This window comes from Triplophysa rosa, linkage group LG2 (assembly GCF_024868665.1).
Source record: "Triplophysa rosa linkage group LG2, Trosa_1v2, whole genome shotgun sequence".
In the NCBI taxonomy this organism is placed as follows: domain Eukaryota; kingdom Metazoa; phylum Chordata; class Actinopteri; order Cypriniformes; family Nemacheilidae; genus Triplophysa; species Triplophysa rosa.
In genome coordinates, this window is record NC_079891.1 from 26,195,117 (window position 1) to 26,216,919 (window position 21,803).

At 38.7% G+C, this 21,803-nt stretch overlaps 3 protein-coding genes across 22 annotated transcripts in view; 1 reads left to right on the forward strand and 2 right to left on the reverse strand.

Moving 5' to 3' along the window:
* Positions 1-165: 165 nt before the first annotated feature.
* fam219ab (family with sequence similarity 219 member Ab) lies at positions 166-4,657 on the forward strand. Of its 2 annotated transcripts, none has more exons than XM_057363167.1 (6): positions 166-474; positions 1,521-1,620; positions 1,749-1,851; positions 1,962-2,042; positions 2,131-2,206; positions 3,011-4,657. In XM_057363167.1, exons 1-6 carry the CDS (start codon positions 418-420, stop codon positions 3,167-3,169), a joined length of 576 nt encoding a protein of 191 aa, XP_057219150.1. In that variant the 5' UTR covers positions 166-417; the 3' UTR covers positions 3,170-4,657. The 2 variants fall into 2 exon arrangements, with proteins under 2 accessions (XP_057219150.1, XP_057219159.1); XM_057363176.1 differs by having other exon boundaries at positions 169-474; positions 2,131-2,185; positions 3,011-4,652.
* Positions 4,658-4,700: 43 nt separating this feature from the next.
* Positions 4,701-9,682, reverse strand: klf9 (Kruppel like factor 9). 4 transcript variants are annotated; one of them, XM_057363137.1, is made up of 4 exons: positions 9,415-9,682; positions 8,814-9,258; positions 8,625-8,702; positions 4,701-6,217 (listed from the first exon to the last, which is right to left on the reverse strand). In XM_057363137.1, the coding sequence occupies exons 2-4, from the start codon at positions 9,241-9,243 to the stop codon at positions 5,943-5,945; spliced, it is 783 nt and encodes a 260-aa protein (XP_057219120.1). In that variant the 5' UTR covers positions 9,244-9,258; positions 9,415-9,682; the 3' UTR covers positions 4,701-5,942. The 4 variants fall into 4 exon arrangements, with proteins under 4 accessions (XP_057219120.1, XP_057219138.1, XP_057219110.1 ...); XM_057363155.1 differs by having other exon boundaries at positions 4,702-6,217; positions 8,814-9,221; positions 9,415-9,680; XM_057363127.1 differs by having other exon boundaries at positions 4,702-6,217; positions 8,814-9,679.
* Positions 9,683-11,340: 1,658 nt separating this feature from the next.
* trpm3 (transient receptor potential cation channel, subfamily M, member 3) overlaps positions 11,341-21,803 on the reverse strand; it is a 115,299-nt gene continuing 104,836 nt past the window's right edge. For 9 of the 16 annotated variants that reach the window (XM_057363043.1, XM_057362977.1, XM_057362994.1 and 6 more), the window contains 7 exons: positions 21,203-21,454; positions 20,329-20,503; positions 18,666-18,773; positions 17,424-17,574; positions 16,969-17,162; positions 16,567-16,699; positions 11,341-16,359 (listed from right to left, as the gene is read on the reverse strand). In XM_057363043.1, the coding sequence (XP_057219026.1) occupies positions 14,877-16,359; positions 16,567-16,699; positions 16,969-17,162; positions 17,424-17,574; positions 18,666-18,773; positions 20,329-20,503; positions 21,203-21,454 (2,496 nt within the window). In that variant the 3' untranslated portion in view covers positions 11,341-14,876. The other 7 variants (XM_057363061.1, XM_057363022.1, XM_057363069.1 and 4 more) reach the window with 2 other exon arrangements.

Sequence of the window (21,803 nt, forward strand, 5' to 3'; positions counted from 1 at the left end):
TCTTTATGATAAAAGACCAAAATCTTTGTTAATAAAAAATCGGATTCCTATGCAACATTGGTCAGGTTCAGCAAAAATATCAACATAGGCAACATAATTCTACACAAATTATAGCCGTTACACACACCCACAGAAAAAATCCTCCACATCGGCTTGTCTGTGATGCTGGCGTGTAGCGGGGCGGAATCTGTGTCTGGAGACTGATGTCTCCCGGAAGTGGGTGGTTGAATCGCCACTCGTTCATTGCTGGCTAACGGGAGATCGCTGGGATGAAGGAGAGTCGGGGACATTCTTGTGGCTGACACATATCACACGACACTGTTCTGAAATTGAATTATTATTAGCGAATTTGTTGCGGTACATCCGCAGAAACATCAAAAACGCTTTTTAAAAGACCCCAGACACCCCGCCGCCAAGATGATGGAAGAAATTGACAGATTTCAAGTACCGACAGAGGCAGAGATGCAACCTTTTGTAAGTTAAAACAAATCTACTATTCAACAGCGGATGAAAACAAAGATGTTGTCAGTGTGTGATTATAATAATATTTTTGATGGATGAAATTTGGCTCAGTGTGAATTAAAGGAATGGTGGAGTGTTTCGTTGATCTCTCCGTATGGCGTTGCTTCAAAGGGTACTGTTGTTTAAAAATATAAAATACCAAATACATTCTAATATAAGAGATTGACTAGGTCTCCTCTGCAGGCTTTGGCTGATGTTTGTTGAGCTTGATGTTTTAAGCTATATAAGGATGCTACTGTGATGCTGCGCGCAGAGGACACCGTGCGTCTCCGCATCGAAAACAACATCAGCGTTGGGGCGATAAACAGTTATTTTAGAATATAACTTTAACTCAGGTTATTCTGACATCCCAGAATAACATCCATCGTAACACCGTCTGTAACATCTGTGTATATAAAACCTTCAAAAAAAATTAAATTAAAGCATGTTTTATCAAAGAGGCCTGCACCGCCGGAGATTGCCTCATCATGCAGAATACGTGCTGGTATCAGAATAATGTCCGTACCCCTCCCAACCAGCCCCAAATTCATCAATAATTCTCAGAAATATAACCACCTTTATGTTAAAATAGACAGCTATGGTCCACATTTAACCCATGACCCATGCCATTTAAACAAACACATGCATGCGTAGAATATGTGTCAAGCAAACATAAGGAGATGCTTGTGAAAGATTTCTCACTGTAATATTATGCACGTGATGAGAAATGCAGTGTGTGCAGTTTTTATAATAAGGAATAATAAAGTACAGTATGTCACATCGCACCTGTTTATTATCCTGTGTTTTGGGGCCTGTAGCTTATTTGATAATGTTGTATTTTATATTCATATCAGTCAAACCATGTGTTGTTAAATGAGCGGACAGAATTGCAGCTTCTGCTAAATAGTAAAAATTCTGCAATTATTTAAAAAAATTGTAAAACATAAAACAAAAATTGATATACATCAACAAAAATATAGAGTTGTGACAATTTTTGCTCCTTTTTGTTTTGCCACCAGGATCCTGCATCATCAACCACATCAGAGGCAGACTCAGATACCAGAGAAAGCGAGCCGGCCACCCTGAACTATAAACCTTCTCCTCTCCATATGAAGATAGGTGAGTTGTGTATTATTCCACATTGCCAAAACTGTGCAGTGTTCTTTAAATGCAATGCAGTTCTTTGTATTATACAACATGGTTAGATTATACTTTAAATGTGCTGACTATGCTCTTCTTCTGTACAGACAAACAGAGAGAGCTTGTTAGAAAAGGATCATTGAAAAACGGCAATGTTGGAAGCCCTGTCAATCAACAGCCCAAGAAAAATAATGTGATGGCCAGAACAAGGTACAAATACTGGAAAACTGGTTAGAAAACAGATTTAATTTTTAGCATGTAGTCTGTTTTAGTGCATATTCTGAGATTAATGTTAACTCTCTTTTTTTCTCTTTATCCAGGCTAGTGGTTCCCAATAAAGGCTATTCTTCTTTGGACCAGAGTCCAGATGAGAAACCTTTAGTTGCTCTAGACACAGACAGGTAGGCTACACACACATTTCTACACTTATTTAATTATGTTCTCACTGGTCAGTAGCCTCAAACTCACTGTTTTCACCTTCCTCCACAGCGATGACGACTTTGACATGTCTAGATATTCCTCATCCGGATACTCATCAGCCGAGGTGAGGTCTCTAAGGGAACAGGTACCTATAACTCTGGTTAATGTCCTAAGCCCCATTCCACAGCCATCACGAAAGTGGATTTCCGTCTCAAAAGTCACTCACAGCCGCATACTCACACATAATCTTTTAACGTACTGAAGTCCTCTTTGCCTTAGATTTCTCTCCTGATTCGTGTAGGTCACCATTGTTCAGTTTCATTTGTACTGGTGGTCACTAGTGATGGACCGATATATAAGCCAAGCTGATCATTCAGCTGATATTTGGTCACTTTCCGCTATGTCCTGATACATCATGCCTGAATGGACGGTTAACAGACGTATAACCAGACAGTTAATTTTAACCCATAGACGTGTCAATAAATAGTGCACATTGTGTGTGTTTTACTGAATTTTGAGTTAACAATGAGCACAGAAGGTATTCATTGAAATTCAACAATTTTGTGTGCATTAGTACTACTCAAACTTGTGGCCGTATGGAACCCTCAAACCAAATAGTCAATTTGAAAAATACAAATAGTGACAAATTTCACTTGATATTATGTAACTGTGTTATTAATATCTTCATTATATCAGCCATTAAAAAAGTAATATTGGTCGACCACTATTAACCACATTCATTATGTTATTTGTGTCATTAAATCATTAAATCAAAAAATGTTCCTAATCAAGCTATAGAACAAACTATGTTGGGAAAATGTGGGTCTTATTAATCAAAAACAAATAACTACTTTAAATAAATTAACTTATTTTATTGAATTAGGCATTTGTTGCCAAGGCAGTTACACTATGCAGCGCAGGCTAACATGCTGTTTATTGCCCTCTACAGCAGATAAACCAGGACCTGAACATCCAGCTTCTGAAAGACGGATACAGGCTGGATGAGATCCCTGATGATGAAGACCTGGACCTCATACCACCCAAATCTGTCAACTCAACCTGCATGTGCTGCCAAGCCACCTCCTCCACTGCTTGTCAAATCCAGTAAACCTCCCCACCTCTCTTGCTCCCTTTTCTTCCCTCATTATATTTCAAAACCTCAGATAAGACATCTAATCAATTCTACAGAAGGAAATGTACAGTAAATGTTATGATAAACAAGGTGTACAGAAAGATCTAAACACACACACACGCACTTCATGTGCAAACACACCAATACACACATTTACTCTATTAACATGACTTTTATTGGTTGCTTCCTCCTATGGCAGGATATGCACTGTTTTGCTAATAAGCTGGGAGAGTCTTGTCACTTTCACCTCCTAGCCAGCATTGTGTTATAATGTACGTGAACGTAGAACAAATGAAGCATTAAAATGGCTTTAATTGTGAATTATAAAAGACCTTGATGTTACAGAGAGTTTAAAATAGCTTATCCACTGAATTCATGTCGCACTCATTGCATAAATTGTTGTTATGGTACATTTTGATTTATATATGGATCTGATTGGATGTTTATTGTTAGTGGCTGCTATTGAGGCTATACTGGAGTTTGTTTCTGTTGAACATTTTGCATGTTGGTGCATTCGTACTGCAAAGCTAAAGGCAGCCTTGTCTGAATGTCACATTTTCCAAGATAGCAAAGATAGGTTATTTTCAACATTGATTAAACTTCAAATCAATAGTTTTGTTTTATTCCTTTTTAAAATAACATTTGATTGTACACGTTTATTTATTGATTTAAATCGCACTTAAATCTGCACTGGGTTATATCATATCATAAAACAAAAGGAACTATTCCTACATAGTGATTTTTGTTTGAGAATCTGAATTGATCTGAATCCGTCACATCTAAAGCTCCTGTAAGACTAAGTATTTACATATTACACAGTTAACACACAAACGATAGCCTGTGTTTTATATTATACCCTAAAGAATGTTTTTTGGGGTGGTGAAATCATAACACTCTGTGTCATTTTTAATTTAGCATTTCATATTAAGAATACCAGTCTGAATATACAGAATGATTTCTGTAGTCACTTTGAAAACTTTCTTGGACACTGTGGGCTCTTACATACACTTTACCATTGGTCTTGAACTAAAGAATGTCAAGTTTGATAATGATCAACTTCTTAAATTATTATTATTAAAAATGATTGTTTATGGTGGCAATGATAAAACAATATATAGGCAATATATAGGTGTTCATATTCAATCCATGTAAAGGTTTCTCCCTTTTATGAAGCTTTGAGTTTACATAAGAACATATGATGTGTTGTATTTACACTTTGCTTTTTTATGAATCTCAAAATTCAAATTTTGTGACATGTGAAATAGTCATATTTTCACATTTTGGTCTGTTCACCTATGAGTAAAATTATGTAACGACCTGATGTATTCAATTCCAAGCATACTCAAAAATGGAAATTTGTTGATGGACAAAAGCTGTGTTTTTATGTTACAAATTACGTGAGAATGTCCATTTATGTATTAACTATGTTGTTATTGGTTTCAGTGATCAATAAAAGCAGAACTGAATTGCACCCTTCTTTTATAACACAGAAAGCAAGCAAGTCTATTTAACACATCACTTTGTTTTAATTAGTTACCCTGTATACACAATTCACAGGAAATGAAAGCCAAAATATGCATGTTGCAGTTACATTGACGTAAAATACAGAGTATTTATGTACAATTGTAGTGGCTCAAAGTCTTCCTTCAAAACAGAAGGCACATCTGAGTACATAATTTTTATGACAGTGTATTTCAATCGACCTACTTCTTAATTTCAAGCTCACTTTAAAACCACAGATGAAGAAGCAGCCTAAGCATAGAACATTTCTGAACATTTTGTGACGATAAAAGTCTGTTGATCGCTAATAATACAAAACATAAAAAGAATATATAAACAGGTTTTGAATAAAGATCCAATGAATGCATCTGCGTATAATTCACATATAAAGTAAGGTTTGTGCTTGTGTGTTATTGTGAAGCACAATGGCTATCATCATGGTAGACTCACATTGAACTGAAATTAGATTCATAGGTATTTCAAGTTAAAAGGTGAACAGTGGAAAAACTGCTCCTGAAGTCAAGTGGAACTTGTTAATACGACCTAAAACCAGGAAACAGCTAATCTGAACCACAGGTCTGTCTTGAGGTCACAGGTCCTTCCTCTCATGTACTCCCATAACACACCTGTAGATGGCGGTGGTGCTCTGTTTTAACGTGTGAACTTGGTAAATCTGCCTCATTTTACCTTAATAATTAATACATATATACTTTTCAACTCTACAAAATATGTGTATTTTGATAAAGGATTTATTTAGTGCAGTTATGCGTCGAAGAATAAACTACAATCTATCGCATTGCTGATATTAGGATAGGCAAGTATGGCTGTCATTAAAAAAACATGACCGTGCGAGTAAAACCTCACACAAAGCGAACGTCAAGTCTCAAGTACCTAGTAGGTATTTGCACTACAAAAGAGCTATCTTTAACTGAAGGCAACAGGTATTCTGTATTTAAAAAACTTCCGACATTCATTGCGAGACACATTTGTATGATCATTAATGCGCGTTTGTTTCACAATATATAAAAAGGTGTATAAATACGCCTTCCTTTTGACACATTGGGTAGTAAATATTTATCTTTTTTTTTAACTGAAATCAATCCCTTATATATTATATATTTGTGGTGTGTAAATAATACGTACACACATCAATATTTATTTGAAGTAACCCTTGAATCATCACATTGTTTCAAGAGTTGACGATTTCTGTCCGTCCCGTTGAGGGGATATGAGGGGATTACGTTATTGCTCAAACACCTGCTGACACGTGATCGCCGGACCCAGAAGATGATGTGGACGTCGAGGAACGTCGTCTTCCGTGGGGACCCTCGAGCATACTGGGGTTGAAGCCGTCGTGTCGGCGGGCGTGTTTGGTTAGGTGATCGCTTCGCATGAAGCATTTGTCGCAGAGAGGACACGTGAACCGCTTTTCTCCGGTGTGCGTACGGAAGTGTCGCGTCAGCTCGTCAGAGCGTGAGAATTTCTTCGTACAGCCCGGCCAGGTACATTGAAAGGGCCTCTCACCTTAGAAAACACCCAAAGATGACAGAAATTTGAGAAGAATCATTTTATTTAAAAGTATTTTCTTTTATTACTTAATGTTGAAATATTTAAGAATAATATTTAAAGCGTTAATAAACACAACATTGTTGCGCATGCGCAAATTGTGTTACTAGTTACAGCCGCCTGACAACAGCAATGCATTCTGGTTACACAATTTGTCCAACTTTGATCGGTGGTGCAGCCCATAGACATAGGAGGCTTGTTCGACTTGATGCGGCGCCGCAAGATCCGACAGGCAGATGACATCAGAGTACCGCGAGAACGATTCGAAAGCAAACTATTTATCGTTTTTCGAATCGTTCTCGCGGTAGGCTACTTTGATGTCATCCGCCTGTCGGATCTTAGGCGCCACATCAAGTCGAACAAGCCTATTTATATATATATATATATATAACTAGACGCCTCATTGTCCGCTGGATCGTACGTCAACGCAGCCGACTACAAAGACATACGAGTGAATGGTGGAGCTGCAGTTATCTGAATAATAACACAACATCGTTTTCATTTCTCAACTAATTTCAATACTTTTCTATTTACGTGGAGTACAGAAACGTTTTGGCTCCAGTTAAAGATGGTTATACTTGAAAATGTATTTATTGTCAACTGTTAAAACTCAGGCTTGTCAAGCAATCGTTTAGGCTTATTATTGTCTACACATCGCTAATGTGAAATAATTAAAGGTAGATTAAATGCACATGATCAGAACACAGCTCGTTCACTTTAAAATCCTGTGAAAAATCCAAACAATTCCGTCTTTACTATATGACTATATACTGCTATTTCATACTTACAATGCACGTCAGTGTTATTTGATTTACTGTATCACATAAGTTACATAAGTCAAGCCTGAGTTTTACTGCTGTAACCGGTTTACCGGATAAATAAAAGAACATATTTTATCTTTTTATCGTCTAAAATTACTACAGAAAAAGCCATTTCCACAGTGAAAAACATTCGTTTTTATATAACACGTACGTAAATTAAACTATATTACCTTGGGTGTTTTGTTTGATGATTCAAATAAATCTCAGAAACAATCTCTAAGCAACATGCCTGTTTTATTCTCGACTACTGCAACGTGATATTGGTAATTTATTATGTTGCTTGTCTTGTCTACAACATATCACTGAACATGGTGCAATATAGTAGATTATCACGGATAACAGGCACAAATAATGGATTTCACATTTCCTTATGACAACCATTAATTTTCAAGTAGTTATAATCGAGACACGAAGCAACTAGAGACATGGTAAATTTGTACTCTATACGTATTGAAATATGTTAAGAAATGTAAACTTGATTGTGCTTTTAATGGCGTAAAAGTGCAGCTCTCCCGTTGGGTTCAGTGGGCTTTTAGTGCACTCTTGCCCTCACCAATATGGCGGCGCCATTGCCGTATCGCAGCAGCGGAGCAAAGCGGCGTCTAGTTAATAGGCTTGTTCGACTTGATGCGGCGCCGCAAGATCCGACAGGCGGATGACATCACAGTACCGCGAGATCGATTGAAACCAAACTTTTTATAGTTTTTCGAACAAAAATATCTATACTGCAGCCGCCTTAAGATCACATGGACCATTAAAGTACCGCGAGAGCAAAACGAGACCAGCTGCCTAGGTCAGGTGCTGCAGTTGCTCAAAATCGCTGCGAAAGCCTTGATGACGACACATTTTATTCTCATTGGCCAGAAAGTTCACATGTGTTATATGTTTATTCTGACACACTCGGTTACGATTATACTCACACATTTGATTTTTGTATCACATTTTATGTTTATTGTACTGATCTTAATGCAAAAAATAGGTATTCGTATCATATTCACTTAATCCGTGATAAAGAAATGAATATCCCGTGGTCTGCTGTAGGTTCAGCTCCCTACGGGAAGCACGAAGTGTCCGACCTGACGGCCGTCTTTACTGCTCCCTCGCCTGCAACCGGCTGATCTCGCCAGTCAGTGGCAGACTAGTATGGGTCAACTCGAATAAGCCTATTGAATCTTTGGGAGGGGCTGCGCTTCGGTTACAATGCGGCACCACGTGCCGGTTGTTTACAACGGTTAATTCGGGGGAGGCGTGTACTGTGACGTCATTGTTACGTTGTTAGGTTACATGCGGTTATTATGGGGTGTCGCATTGAAGTATGCGGATTATCAAGGTGACTACGACACAATTGGATACCAATTAGTAAAAATATAATTAAAAAGATATATTCAATAATATCATGATAAACAGAAAATTAAGTTTTTCCTCGAATCAATGTGCGGCTGCTGATGAATAAATACGCTGCTTTCGTAACGACACTATTAAGCAATTCGAGATCACACTGTATTCTCCAGCATAACAAGGAATTTAGGAAGCGGTTTGCTTACAGTGTGTACTGTTCCACCCCTCTGTGTACCCTTGCGCCCCGCCTGCGGTTACACCCACCTTAACATGAGTTGCAATTCCTGAAACGGAACTGTTTTAAAGAACACTATGACGTTGACTGTATTACAGAAAGATAGATAAAAACGGAATTATTGGCATTACTAAAGTCACTGTATACGTAAGTATCTTACCGGTGTGTACTCTGACGTGCGCCTTCAGATGGGACGATTTGCCATATATTTTACCACAGCCAGCATACGGACAACAGTGTCTCTTATCAGCTGCAACATTGCCGGTCTGTCGGCTCCGTGTCCTTTTCACCCTGCTTGCGTTCTGTCTGCAGCGCTCTGTAAACGCATTAATGCGTTTTCCCCGTTTTTCCCTGACGCCGGCTTGACTCTCCGCATCGCTGTCCACCATGCATTTAGTGCTGATGCCAGTGCCACGGGTACACGGGATACACTGATTTAAGTCCAGCAGGATCATTGCCACCATGAGCAGAGTCCGACTCTCTTGACTGTCTTCAGATCCCTCCATGCCGGCTAGTTTGTCTGAGCGGTCACTGCCCAAATCGTTTGACACCGGTACCAAAGCTTTTGCTGCAATATCAACGTCCGTCATAATTGCACAAATTTCCTGTAAACGGAAAAGCAACCAACTCCAAATAATTTAAAACAACAGTTTCCCCCGAACCAAAGGGTGGATAAACAGAAAACAGGATAAAGAAACGTTGCAGCTTCTCATCATAGGCGCATTCACAGGCGACTCTTGAAAACGTGGCTTTTTACTTACACGTGTCTTTTCCAATGTGATTAGTATGGCAGTGCTCCTTATAAAATCAGATCGCTTGGGTTTACACACGCAAGTTATCGAAGAAAACCTCTGTGTCTATTCCAAACAGTATCGAAAGCAAATCAGACTGCTTTGAAACTTTGCTTAGTGCCATTCCTTTCCTCTCCTCTCCCGCAAGTGCGTCAACTCGGTGCCGCTGTAGTGTTTTCTGTTACCTTCTGAACGAAACTACTTCGCGGAATCCCAAGGTGTCATCATAAAGCTGGTTCCTGATTGGCGTTCGAGTCCAAAAGCGTCGCTGAATGCAGTACCAGGAATCACCTAGGTAGCACGAGAGTGAAGGTTCAAGGAGCCAATAGTATTCTGAGTTTCAGCTGACGAGCGTAACATTAGTTACCAGCAGGAACTAACAGCAGAATGTGTCCATAGCGCACCGCACACACTGCAGCATGCAATGTACAATTTTAACAATTAATGCTGGTTGAAATTGTCAATGCACTGTATTTAAGCAATACACCTACAGCAAAAGTATTTAAGCGATGTTTGCACTGATAACGGGATAATCATTAGACGTTAAGACTAGACCGTTATCTTAACCGCGAACAAACGGACATTAATATAAGCACTGAACAGAAACCGACAAATAGACCACAGGTTTGTCAGAAACTATTGCGGTAACTATTGAACTTTGCACTAGGTTACAACAACGTTAAATTGAAAAGAGCAGTAAAAAATCAATTTCCTAGGAAGCTATCTTTGGTAGACCTCAGATTTCTTAATTTATACTCGGCTTTCATGGAAATGATAGCGAACAGTAACCTCAGGCACGTTTCAAATGTAAAGCCCTTTAAATAAAGTTATTTGAGCAGGCAACTTGTACATATGAACGGCCTTGCGGATACTGAGGCGGGCCCCTCTGAAGGGCTACTGGAGAAGAAGAAAATAGCCAATGGGAGCAAACGTAACACGACCCTTTTCGGAGTAATCTCCAGACATAAGGAGGTTCACAGTTGGCCACAATTCTCGGAAAATATTGACAACGAAGGGAACAACACTTAAGACCCTCATAATATTTCGAGAGCTTGCCCACAAGCATGCACGGCAGAATTTACTACAATGTTGTTCCTAACAAGATTACATGAGTTTTAATAACTCTTGAAAATGGAGCATTCCTAAATAGTAAGCTTGTTATAGTAGCCTACACAAATTAAGACGTGTGCTTTTGCTTTCTTTATAATGCTTATTAACTATATAGGCTACATATACGCGTGTTACATTATTTACTTTTCTATGTAACTATTTTCAGTAAAAGGGATTTCATCATTGCAAACGAATTCACGGGGTTAGATTAGACGTCGTTTATTCTGATTTCTCTTCTGAGTGACCACACACGAAACAAGTTAACACATGCCCAGCAAATCATCTTCTGATGTAACAACACTGTCAATACATTTTCAGTCACGTTGTTGTTATTTCACTCGAACCACCTTCACACACACACGCACACACACGTGTCTGTTTTTGAGGAACAGAATGTACCTTGTCGTTGAACTACAAGTGAACTTGAACGCCTCCCGATGGCGTAAAAACGAAAGTGCAGGCAGCGCAGTTGTGTACTGCGTCACTGCTGTGCTTTGGAAAAACAGCACACATGCCATTTCCGCTCTCAAGGATCAGTTACTTTGGAATTCTGTGAGGAACACTGCCTTCCTGGGTGAAAAAAATTTGCATTACAAAAAAAAAAATCTGTGATGGTTTATGTTTTATGGCACTCATATGAGCTCTCTAGAAAGGTGCATTAGGTCTTGTAAACATTACAATAAATCAACATTTACTCTCCATCTGGAAATAATGTAACTACAGATAAGATGTGTAGTGTACAACAATTCCCTTATAATAAGATAAGCATAAGTCTGCTAAATGACTAAATGCAAAATGAACCGCAATGATGTATATATGCAGTCTTTTATTTGATTATACATGCCAGACATCCTATTCACAGGAATACAGTATACACATTTGTATTTGCATCCAAATACGTAACCTTCTTCTGTAGAGGACAAAATACCCCTCTCATCCCCACTCACTGATCTCTCGTAATTCCTTCAAGCTCCTATCCTTTGGAAGAACAACATGCATTTTATAGACACTAAATTAACTAAGACTTTTCAGTTCAAGCTACAGCATTATTGCAGAAACATGTGCTTGGACTTCAGCAGACAAGTGCTCACCAATAAGTTTAAAAAGAAGAGTTGGAAACCCTGACTAAAAGGGTTATACAATTCACAACCTTTTATGCTACAGTATAGGAAAATATTAAGAAAATACTGTACATAAAGTTATAAGTCATATCATTTGGCACACTGGGTAGGTTGTTATAGTGTAATGTCCTCTGTCAGACAGAAAGTTTCTCTTAAAATCCTATTATATTAAACTCATTTTTACAGCCACAGAGAGATTTACAGATCATATACAGATCATTTACATGTGGAAAAACAGGTTTCATAAATACTCTCATAACCCCAACAAAAAACTCTTTAACAAGAAAGTGAAACTGGATAGTGAGATAAACTTGCATGTAATAATTCCCAAGAGCAATCATATTTTCTGTCTGCTTTTGCTGGAACCAGTCCAACAAGATTAATCACATCGTTCAAAATATAACAGCATAAGAATGGGTTTCAAGGGCCTGTACTGTTCACTTTTTACCTCCATTTTAAGGCTCTTTGCAGTATAATACCACCATGTAGAATTATAAGTGAGCAGGCCCAAATAAATAATGTTTGGCATAACATAAAGTAAATTGGATTAACAACAAATTCTGTGCGAATATTGATCATCAGACAATTGAAAACCACAGTGATTGGAATTACTGCTATGCACAAGAAAAAATATTTATTTTAATACTTTTTTTTGGTTCACACTCAAGCTAACACAGAGTCTACATACCATTCGGAACACTGTGACAGCGCAACACGTTTTCACATCTCTCTGCAGTATTGCACATGAGTAAGGCAAATAAAAATATCCTTTCATACATGCTTCAAAGTTTTTTGTGGACTGATTATACTAGATTTGTGCACATTACTGTATTGCTTTAAAATGTCATACATTAAAAGGGCTGCACATAAATGGAGAGGAAGTAGTCAGTGATTTGCTGCAGTTAAATTAATTAAAGATGTCTCTAAATATATCGCTAAAAGGGCCAGATCTCCTGATTATCCTGAATGCCCACCATAATAAATCAATTCAATATAATATTTTGATCATAAACAACAGTTGAAATACTACAGTATATACTGTATGTAACATATAAATTAATTAACCGTATGTGGAAAAGAAAATTTCAAAGGCAGTTAACAAAAATAAAATATTATTTACTAGTAACAGAAAATGTGATTACACTTTGATATCATAGGCATCGCATACAATGGGTGTTTATTGGGCCCTGTCTCAACTGTGCTCAGTTGCTTTTAATATTTTACCTGTCCCAAAACGGCAATATCAAGGTTGATTTGTGATCAGATTGTTGTGCATAATAAACTCCTGCTCTAAAGTGCATAACACTTTTTACCGGTCGACTCTCTGTGGTGTCTTGCATAGCAAGTCAACATATAGTACCTGTTCTGTGAAAAGATACACAAATAAAATGTTTTTCCCTTTGCTTTAAATAAAGTTCTCTCCTCAGTTTAGCACTTGCAGTTCGAGTACGATTCTGAAAGGTGTGTTTGGAATGGCATACTACCATACTAATACTATTTTTCCAGTATTCAGATTATATACTGTGTAACATACAAATGACTATATTCGCCAAAATGTGCAGTATATAACCTTTGCCACAGAGCTGCACTTTGCCTTCCATTTAAAATGCATTAATAATTTTAACATCCCCTTGTTCACTCATTATCTGATCAGAATGACAAAAGTTGACTTTTTTACACAAAATTAGATTAATGATTCAAAATAATTACAGCTCTGATGTATAACTACACCAGAATTAAACATGCAATATAGTCAGGTCATGAGACAACAGCATGCTATTGTTTGAAATGTGTTCATATACTATTTTTTTTAAATAGTATTCAGTATACAGAATGTACTGCAGTATGTAGTGTGCTAGTATTCCATTCCAACATGCCTTGAGTATAATGGTTTGACTTATGGTTGAAATGAGCTGAAATTGGTGCTCTCTTGTGAAAAATGAGAGAAAATGCAGACAACAAAAGACAAAACATGAACTCTTAGGCTTTAAAAAAATGTGTTGTACTTATGTTTTATCGTGAGGGGAAATTATGCAAAATATTTAGAACTCATGCTTCCTAGTTAAAAAGCTCAAACTGCCAGAATGTGTTTACTGACTACAGTAGACCAGTAGTACAGTCGTGACCAAAATTGGCAGTGACATACATGTAAATGTTGTGTTTTGCAAAGTTTCTACTTAAGAAGTGATCAGACGCATTTTAAATAATTGCAAAAAAAGCAACTCCCCAGATGTCAATCCCATATGAAGAACCTGTGGTCAATCCTCAAAAAGCAAATGGATAAGCAGAAGCCCACAAATTGTGATCAACTCAGAGCACTAATAAGGCAAGAAACGTTCGCCATCTGTCAGGATTTGGCCGAAGCTAATATCCAGCATGCCAGAGTGAACTGCACAGGTTATGAAAAACAAGGCCCAACACTGTAAACATTGACTCTTTGCATATATTATGTTTTTGCTAATAAACGCCTTTAAAACTTAAGATATGCTAATTTAAGATATCCAGTATACCATAGAAACATGTGGCAAAATAATCTACAAATACAGAAGCAGCAAACTTTGGAAACTTATGTCACTGCCAATACTTTTGGCCACGACTGTACGCAAAAACACCCTACAAGGGTCTAAAAGCCCAAAGTATTTCAAAATTTCAATGAAGTTTATCTGTTCTTCTAAACACTCTACTTTCAACATTCTGGGCAATATATGTGTATGTTCAACAAATGTGTGTGTTTAAAATGACAGAACATCAGTTTTAAAGTTCTTTATGTATACACAACAAATTTGAGCATTACATTGTATAGAAACTGTTGCACTCCTGAACTTTCAAGTTTCAGTAAATTTTTACTTGATTTAGAATTAAACCTTTGCTCCTACCATGCCTGTATGAGGTAAATGTGATTAAGTAAAAATTCATTTTGTGATGTGAAAGCTGAAGCAGTAAGAACGAACTGGAAACTAATGTTGGCCTAATAGCAGTGTTTGTCAAGTTCTGAATTGATGAGCTCTAAAAATGTGTGAATTTGCATTGCAATGTTATACTAGGAAATAAACAGGAAGTTGATTGATAAGACATTCCAGTGTACAGCTAATTACCCGCTCAGACAGTACTAATTATTGGATCGGCCCTTGGATTTTAAACGAGGTAGAGCCATCCTACAGAATCTAGATCTACAATGCCATTTCTACTTGTCTGCCATCATCACGTGTAATTATGTCTACTATCAAAACTTCGGAACGCTGAGGGTTTGGCAAGTTTCCTCATGGACAACGAGTCTGTCTTACCCTCCAGCCTTGCCCCAGCCCTGGCCTTCTGGAAAGGATTCCTAGAGCTTCCACGACCCTTGTCCATTTTCTCACTTATGGAGAAACTCTTTCGGGAGTAAATGTTGGAGTGGGACTCCTCTGAGGAGGAGCAGCTGTTCGCTCGCTCTAGTCTAGAGATTGGTGAGCAGAACGGACCCAGTGCCAAGCCTAGTCCCAGGTCTGCACCTATTCCCCCACTAGTGCTACTCTGCCCCCCCTTACCTGTGTCTGCTGACCCCTCTGCATGCTCCTCGGCATCAGACTCTGCGTGACTGAGCTCGGCATCACGCTCAGGGTGCGACACACCCAGGTCCTGGGGCTTATCGAACGTGAAGGAGCCTCCAGGTGAGTCGGATCGCTCTGGGACAGGGTACTGGGTAGAGACACAACGAGTGTCAATGCAATCTGTAATGCTGGTATACTCTGCTGCCTTAACTTGCACACCCATGCCGCCGTAGTAGCCCCGTTGTGTGAACATCAGGCTGTGTGACTTAACCAAAAGGGGCTCGTCCAGGAACAGAGGTCCCTCTGCAGACAGGAAGCGGCTGCTCTTGGAGCGCTCTAGAACACCAGCTGACGGTGGCGGCGAGGGGTCCAGGTCCCAGGGGGGAAGGGTTTCTCGCAGGTCAGCGGCAGCACTGTCCTCAAAAAGGACTGTACCGTCTGACTGTCTTTCACTTACCACTGCCCTTACACTGCAGTCCCGTCCGCCTGAGAGCACAGCATCCATGATCTCCGAATGAAGGGAGGAATCTTGAGCGAGTGTTGGAACTGCTCTGACGTGCTCCAGGAAGCTTTCGGTGGGTGGAACGTCCTCTGAAGCGGACACATAGATGTCTATGCATGAAGAGGGGCGGAGTTGTTGCTGCACTGATAAAGTATTCAAAGGTGTGGGCTTGGACTCTTTGTGCCCTGCTCCAGAGGATACAGACTGTGAACTGTTGGCCCGATGGAGGTTGAACAATCTATCTTTAATGAAACCTTCTGCCCGATCTGCCCCACACCTGTCCTTGGAGGAGTGGCTCACATAGAAGGAGTGACTGCGGACGCGTGGGGCCAAGGCGGTTGGCGACGTAGGAGAAATCGACTCTTCTCCACCCTGCTCCAGAGACTCCTGAAGCCTATAAGAGTTACCTTCTTGGCTGTTGAAACTGCTTTGGCGGAGAATGTAGTTTGTATCTGTGCAGTCAGATGATGTCCTGGAGCGTGCTTTGTTGACTTCGCCTCGATCAATCCCGGTCACCCGCTCCAGTGCTACAGCGATCCGACCAATCATCTCCTCCATCTGGGCAAGCCTGATGTCCACAGTCTGCAGGGATGCTTTCATGAAATGTTCCCGCTCATTCACTTCCTCCAGTCGCATTGCCATGTTCTCCACCCTGAATGTTTAGAATATTACATTATGTATACTGTTGTTCTCAAGTATCTACATTTAGTAATGTATTGGTCAGACTTTACTTTGTTATGCTGTAAAAGAATACTTTAAAATACAGTTAAAAATAACAGTGTGTTATATGTATAGTAAATGACACCATCAATAGGCATAGGTGTATTAAAATGATTTTCAGTCTGTAATGCTTCTTAACCTTTCAGATGTCACGCGTATCCTTTCGTCATTGGAGGAATTGAAGCGGTCATCTTTCTCCCTGAAATATTCCTCCACGCACTGCTCCTCAAAGTCATGCACCTTTTTCAGCTCATCTTCAGTGATGAAGAGCTCTGTGAGGAGAAAGAGATTTACTCACAACAGTAAGCCTTTCTTTTCCATATGTCGATTTATTTGTTTTTACGGCACTATAATGATATGGCAGTTCGTTAATTTGAACATATCAATGTCACTCTATCAAGACATACGCATGACATAACATCTGGCAAACAAAGACATCAAAGAGAATGTTGAAGCTGACAAAAAAGTTTCTTCTCATTAGCTGCATGTTAGCTGTCGATCTGAAGCTTTCAGTGTGTTGCATGAGCATTATATCACTCACTCAACCCAAAGTCCCTCTCATCCTCATCGTGCTTCCTCCAGCGACAGCAGAGATGTTTGAGGACCATAGTTATGTGACTGAAGATGATGAGTGGAGGAGGAAGAACAGGACGTTCATGGAAGGTCATGATCAGCTGGTACCTCTGGAACTTCCATACCTGGTTGGAGATGGACTTCACTTCGAAGAACGTGTTGCTGTTACAACCAAAGACAACATTATAGCACACATACATCACTCATAGAGAGCCAACAGTACATTTACTGTACATATTGTGTGATGATGAATATTGCACAAAAAAGACAACAATTTGCAAGCTATAGGACTTTGCCTGAATGAAAGAATAGGTAATACCATAGTACTTTTTGTACATTATAGTTTGCCATCGACAGGGTTTTGGTCACCCTGTGTGAACATTGTAGAAACCCATATACCATCTAAATATTCTTGTAACTTACTTGAAGACAGCAATTAGCAAATTAACCAACAGGATGTTGGCCACCAGCAGGTAGCAGGCCATGATTGCTGGGACGATCCAAGCTCCAGTCTTGCAGGGTGGGAGGGGCATAATGACTCCATCTTCTGTGGTGATGTTCTGACCACACGGAGCTGTTAAAATAAACAATTGAGGACTGTGCTGCTGTATAAATATTGGTAGACAAAAACAGTACCAGTTTTACAAATTAATTGGAGCAAAACAGCACATAAACAGGCACTCTCACCCTCCAGCATGACACATGCTCAAGGAGTTTAAAAAATGGACCAGTCAAAAGTGGGTTGTGGATCAAACTTGGATGAAAAGACTTTATGCACCGAGTGGATTTCACATATATTAAAAATATATTCCACATGTAAGCTTGCATCCCCAATATATTTAAACAGAACTGTTTAAAATATATTGATATTAAAATGTACAGCAGTCCTTTAAATGGTTGTTTGCAGGTAAGAATGTATTGAGAATACATCATACGTTTTTTCCAAATGGGATGGTTCAGTTGCTGTAGCTTTCAAGGAGAGGAAAGTCAGTCAGGTTGAAATAAATTACACATTTGTGTGTATTTCATTTTTTTAATCACACTCAGAAGCCCAAAGTGAGAGAACTGAAGTAACATGAGTAAATATCGCAATTTATTTTTTAATTTCCAATTCATTCGGTCAAAAACTCTGACAACTGAACCACGTGAAAAAACTTCGAAATTGATGAGAAAAGGCAAATGCATCTTTTGATAAAGGATGTTTTACTGATATGAAATGAGTCTTTATAAGAATGTTTGGATCTTATTTGGAGATGTAAATAGGCACCGGTGTGTTGCATGCTCTGTTATTTATGCACAACACTTGATATTTATATTACATTTTTAAATGAAATGAGTGTGAATCACACTGACTTGTAAAAACTTGAGTGTTAAAGAACCTCAGTAAATGTTAGCTGGGAGGTTCCTGGTGTTGACTCTAGCATGATCAAAGATTCAAGTTTCCATGATAGGGTTGTATTTGTGATTCAGAAAATTTAGCTGTCAACACCGTGAACATCTTCCCCCACCACGGAAACTTGGTCACTAGCCTTGCAGTGCCGTGCAGGGGTGTCATACACTCAATGACCATCAGTAGGCGGAGATGAGGCGATGACATGGCAGTGAAATTTAAAATGGCTCTGGTGACAGAGAAAAGTCTAGCATTATTTATTTATTGGAAATTGCCTATATGGGATGGACCACTGTTACGCCCAGTTCCTTGAGTGCGAATGTAATTTTCGACCAGCCAGAGTTTGTCATTCACTTTGTGCTGTAGCTTCCTACTATTCACATCTGAAACAAAGAACGAAAGCGTTATTTCAGCTCTCTTGTCTTTGGGCCACCCACCTCACAGCATACACACACACAAACAAACAAATGACTGACAGTATGCACACAATAAACATGCACGTCTTCTCTTTATGAGCAAACACCCCACAAACTCAACCGCACACATTTCAAGTCCTCCAAACTGCAGCTAAATGAAGCACGGCCTGGTTTTGATATACATTTGTTTTCATGCACGAGTGAAAGTTAATCTGACAAGAGAGAAGAATTTTTGCTGCAATCAGGCTGCTAGAATTCATGGGGCCCTGAGACAAAATTATGAATCATTTAAGCTGTCAAAATTGCTTTTCTTCATGTAGGCCTACTGCCAGATTTAATCTGTTGTCTAAATTGAAACAGAACATTTGAGTTAGTATTTTACGTCACCAAAACAATATATACAGTATTATTCTAAATTACATCACAAGTACAAGCTGCATAACTTTCAGCCGTAAGGCTCGAGCTCGAGATAGAGGATGATGTTACCACAGCATGGCAGCTTTGAACGATTTCCAACTTTGTGCTGTAACAACTACATGTTTCTTTTTACATGTTTCTATACTCCTAATAATCAGTCAAGTAAAAAAGGACAAAGAGACGTGAGTGATATGATATTTATGCATTAAGGAAAAGTTTCAATTAAAATAAAATCTGAGCATAAACATGAACATCTACTCACCGCTACATTGATTACTAGAACAATCTGAACAAAACAACAATTTGTGCAAAAAGGGGTTGTGTCAAAAATAAATTGTTTATGAGGTGGACACTCAACACTTATACCATTCAGAATGATCTAGACTAACTGTAGGTCAGCGCATAACACTGCATTTGTGTATTTTTAAGTTGTGCTTTACACAACTTGACACATAAAATGTTTAAACAACTCGTATAAAGCAAAGCTATTAAAACTATAGACAAAACATTTTGCTGACTGATGCTTCACACACTTTCGATTCTCCCTCAAAATCTGTCTTCTGCTTTAGGTTAGTCAACCTGCCGTTTCCATCTTCATCTGTGGGCATGAATAATCCATGTAGATACATTTTCTAGATTCATAAAACTTTAATCCGAGATGAAATCACAAATTTTGAAAAGCTTCACAACAGACTATGATATTTACATATGTTCGAGTGTTGATCTGATTTATATTGCTGCGGAATGCTTTTTTATCTGCAGTCTTACTATAAATTGAACAACACTATAAGTCTTAAAACCTCTGTGAAACAGCGCCATTGATTCATACCATCTTGTAATGACAATTTAATTGCAACCATTGACAGAATATCTCACTATTTATGAGAGTGCACACAACCATAAAAAGTGTCCCCTACAGTACATTGCCAAACAAAATGTTTTAACCACTATTAAATGGAAATCTTTCATCATATCTCTCTGAATGTTTTTGCTATCAGAGGACACAGATCACATGTGTGACAGACCACCACATTTCTTCAAACTAACTATTAATAAACCATAAATACCCCAGCACTGAAAGGTATTATTAAGAAGCCGGTCTTACGGTCAATTTGGTCAGCGAACACCTCTCCATAAATCATCCAATAGGGCATGAAGAAGATGTTGCGTGCCAGCATCCAGGACGGGTCTTCATTGGGATTTAGGATGGCTTGCCGTGCCACCCCGAAACTCATCAGCACCACCAACATGATGATCACAAAATACATCATGTCAATCATCTACATTCACCCCCCGGTTTATAGAAGGCAGAAAAAGAAGAGAAAAAGAGAGATTAGGAGCGTCAGAGTTCATTTTATGCTTTGAAAGTATAGTTTACATGTTTTCTTAAGGTGCACCCAGCATTTTTGTTTATGTTGCACAACCAGTCATTTAGCAAAAAGTGAGCTGTTTTCTGTCGGTCATGTGATCTCAACATGCCAGCTCTCATGAGGTAATCAATTCAGATAAAATTAAATAAAATGTATATAAATGTACACATTATTCCTATTTTTATAAATTAATATTATTCTTCATTTAGTATAAGTGTAAATGGTTCTATTCAATTTTTTATTAATTTTGGTGGTAAAACATTATTAATCATCCTTAATCATTCGTTCTTTCAAAACCTGTACTTAACTGTCAAACACAAAAGAAGATGTTTTGAGAAATGTCTCAAAAGTGGTTTTGTGTCCGTACAATAGAAGTCAATGGGGACCAGTGTTGTTTGGTTACCAAGGTTTTTCAAAATATCTTCTTTTGTGTTCTGCGGAAGAAAGTCATACAGGTTTGGAATGACGTGAGGTTGAGCAAATGCTAAAATATTTTTTATTTTGGGGTAAACTATTTCTTTAAGACATTTCCACCTCAATCGCCATGCTTTCATCATGTAAAAATGTGCTTTTTGTTTTTGGAGTAAATGACCGTCCAGTCTTCCTTACCATCTTGCCAATCATCATGACGTATGGGCCCAGGTATTTGTTCACTCCAAAGATGTCAAGCAGTCGTATGTACCAATAAATGATATTGACACAGTAGATGACCCTCCCGTAGCTCATCAGTGGCGGGTCCTGCAGGCGGAGCACCATCCCGATGGAGAAGATGAGAATGGCCATGAGGTCAGTGATGTTCCAGTACTCCTGTAACCACACTTTCACCTTCTGTAGGAGCTTGCCTGGCTCCGACATGAGAATCTAATTGATGGAGACAGTGATATAGCAACAAGCTCTGAACAGCTGTAAAGAATCAAGAATCAAAACCATTTCTATAAACTGAACACCAGAAGAGGGCAGTAGAAGACAGCAGAAGATTTTTCAGAGGGAAAAGAAAGATGCAGCTCATATTCCAGGAGTTCATAATGGTACTGTAAATACAACTGTGAAGGTTGTAACAGCATCTGAACACTGGAATGTTACACATATTCTAAACTAACCCCTTTTGGGAAATACCTAACAAACTAAAGGCAGTGACACATGAAAGTATCTCAAATGCTTTAAAAATAGTATATTGTTTATATAGGCTATACAGTGTTACAAAATGCTA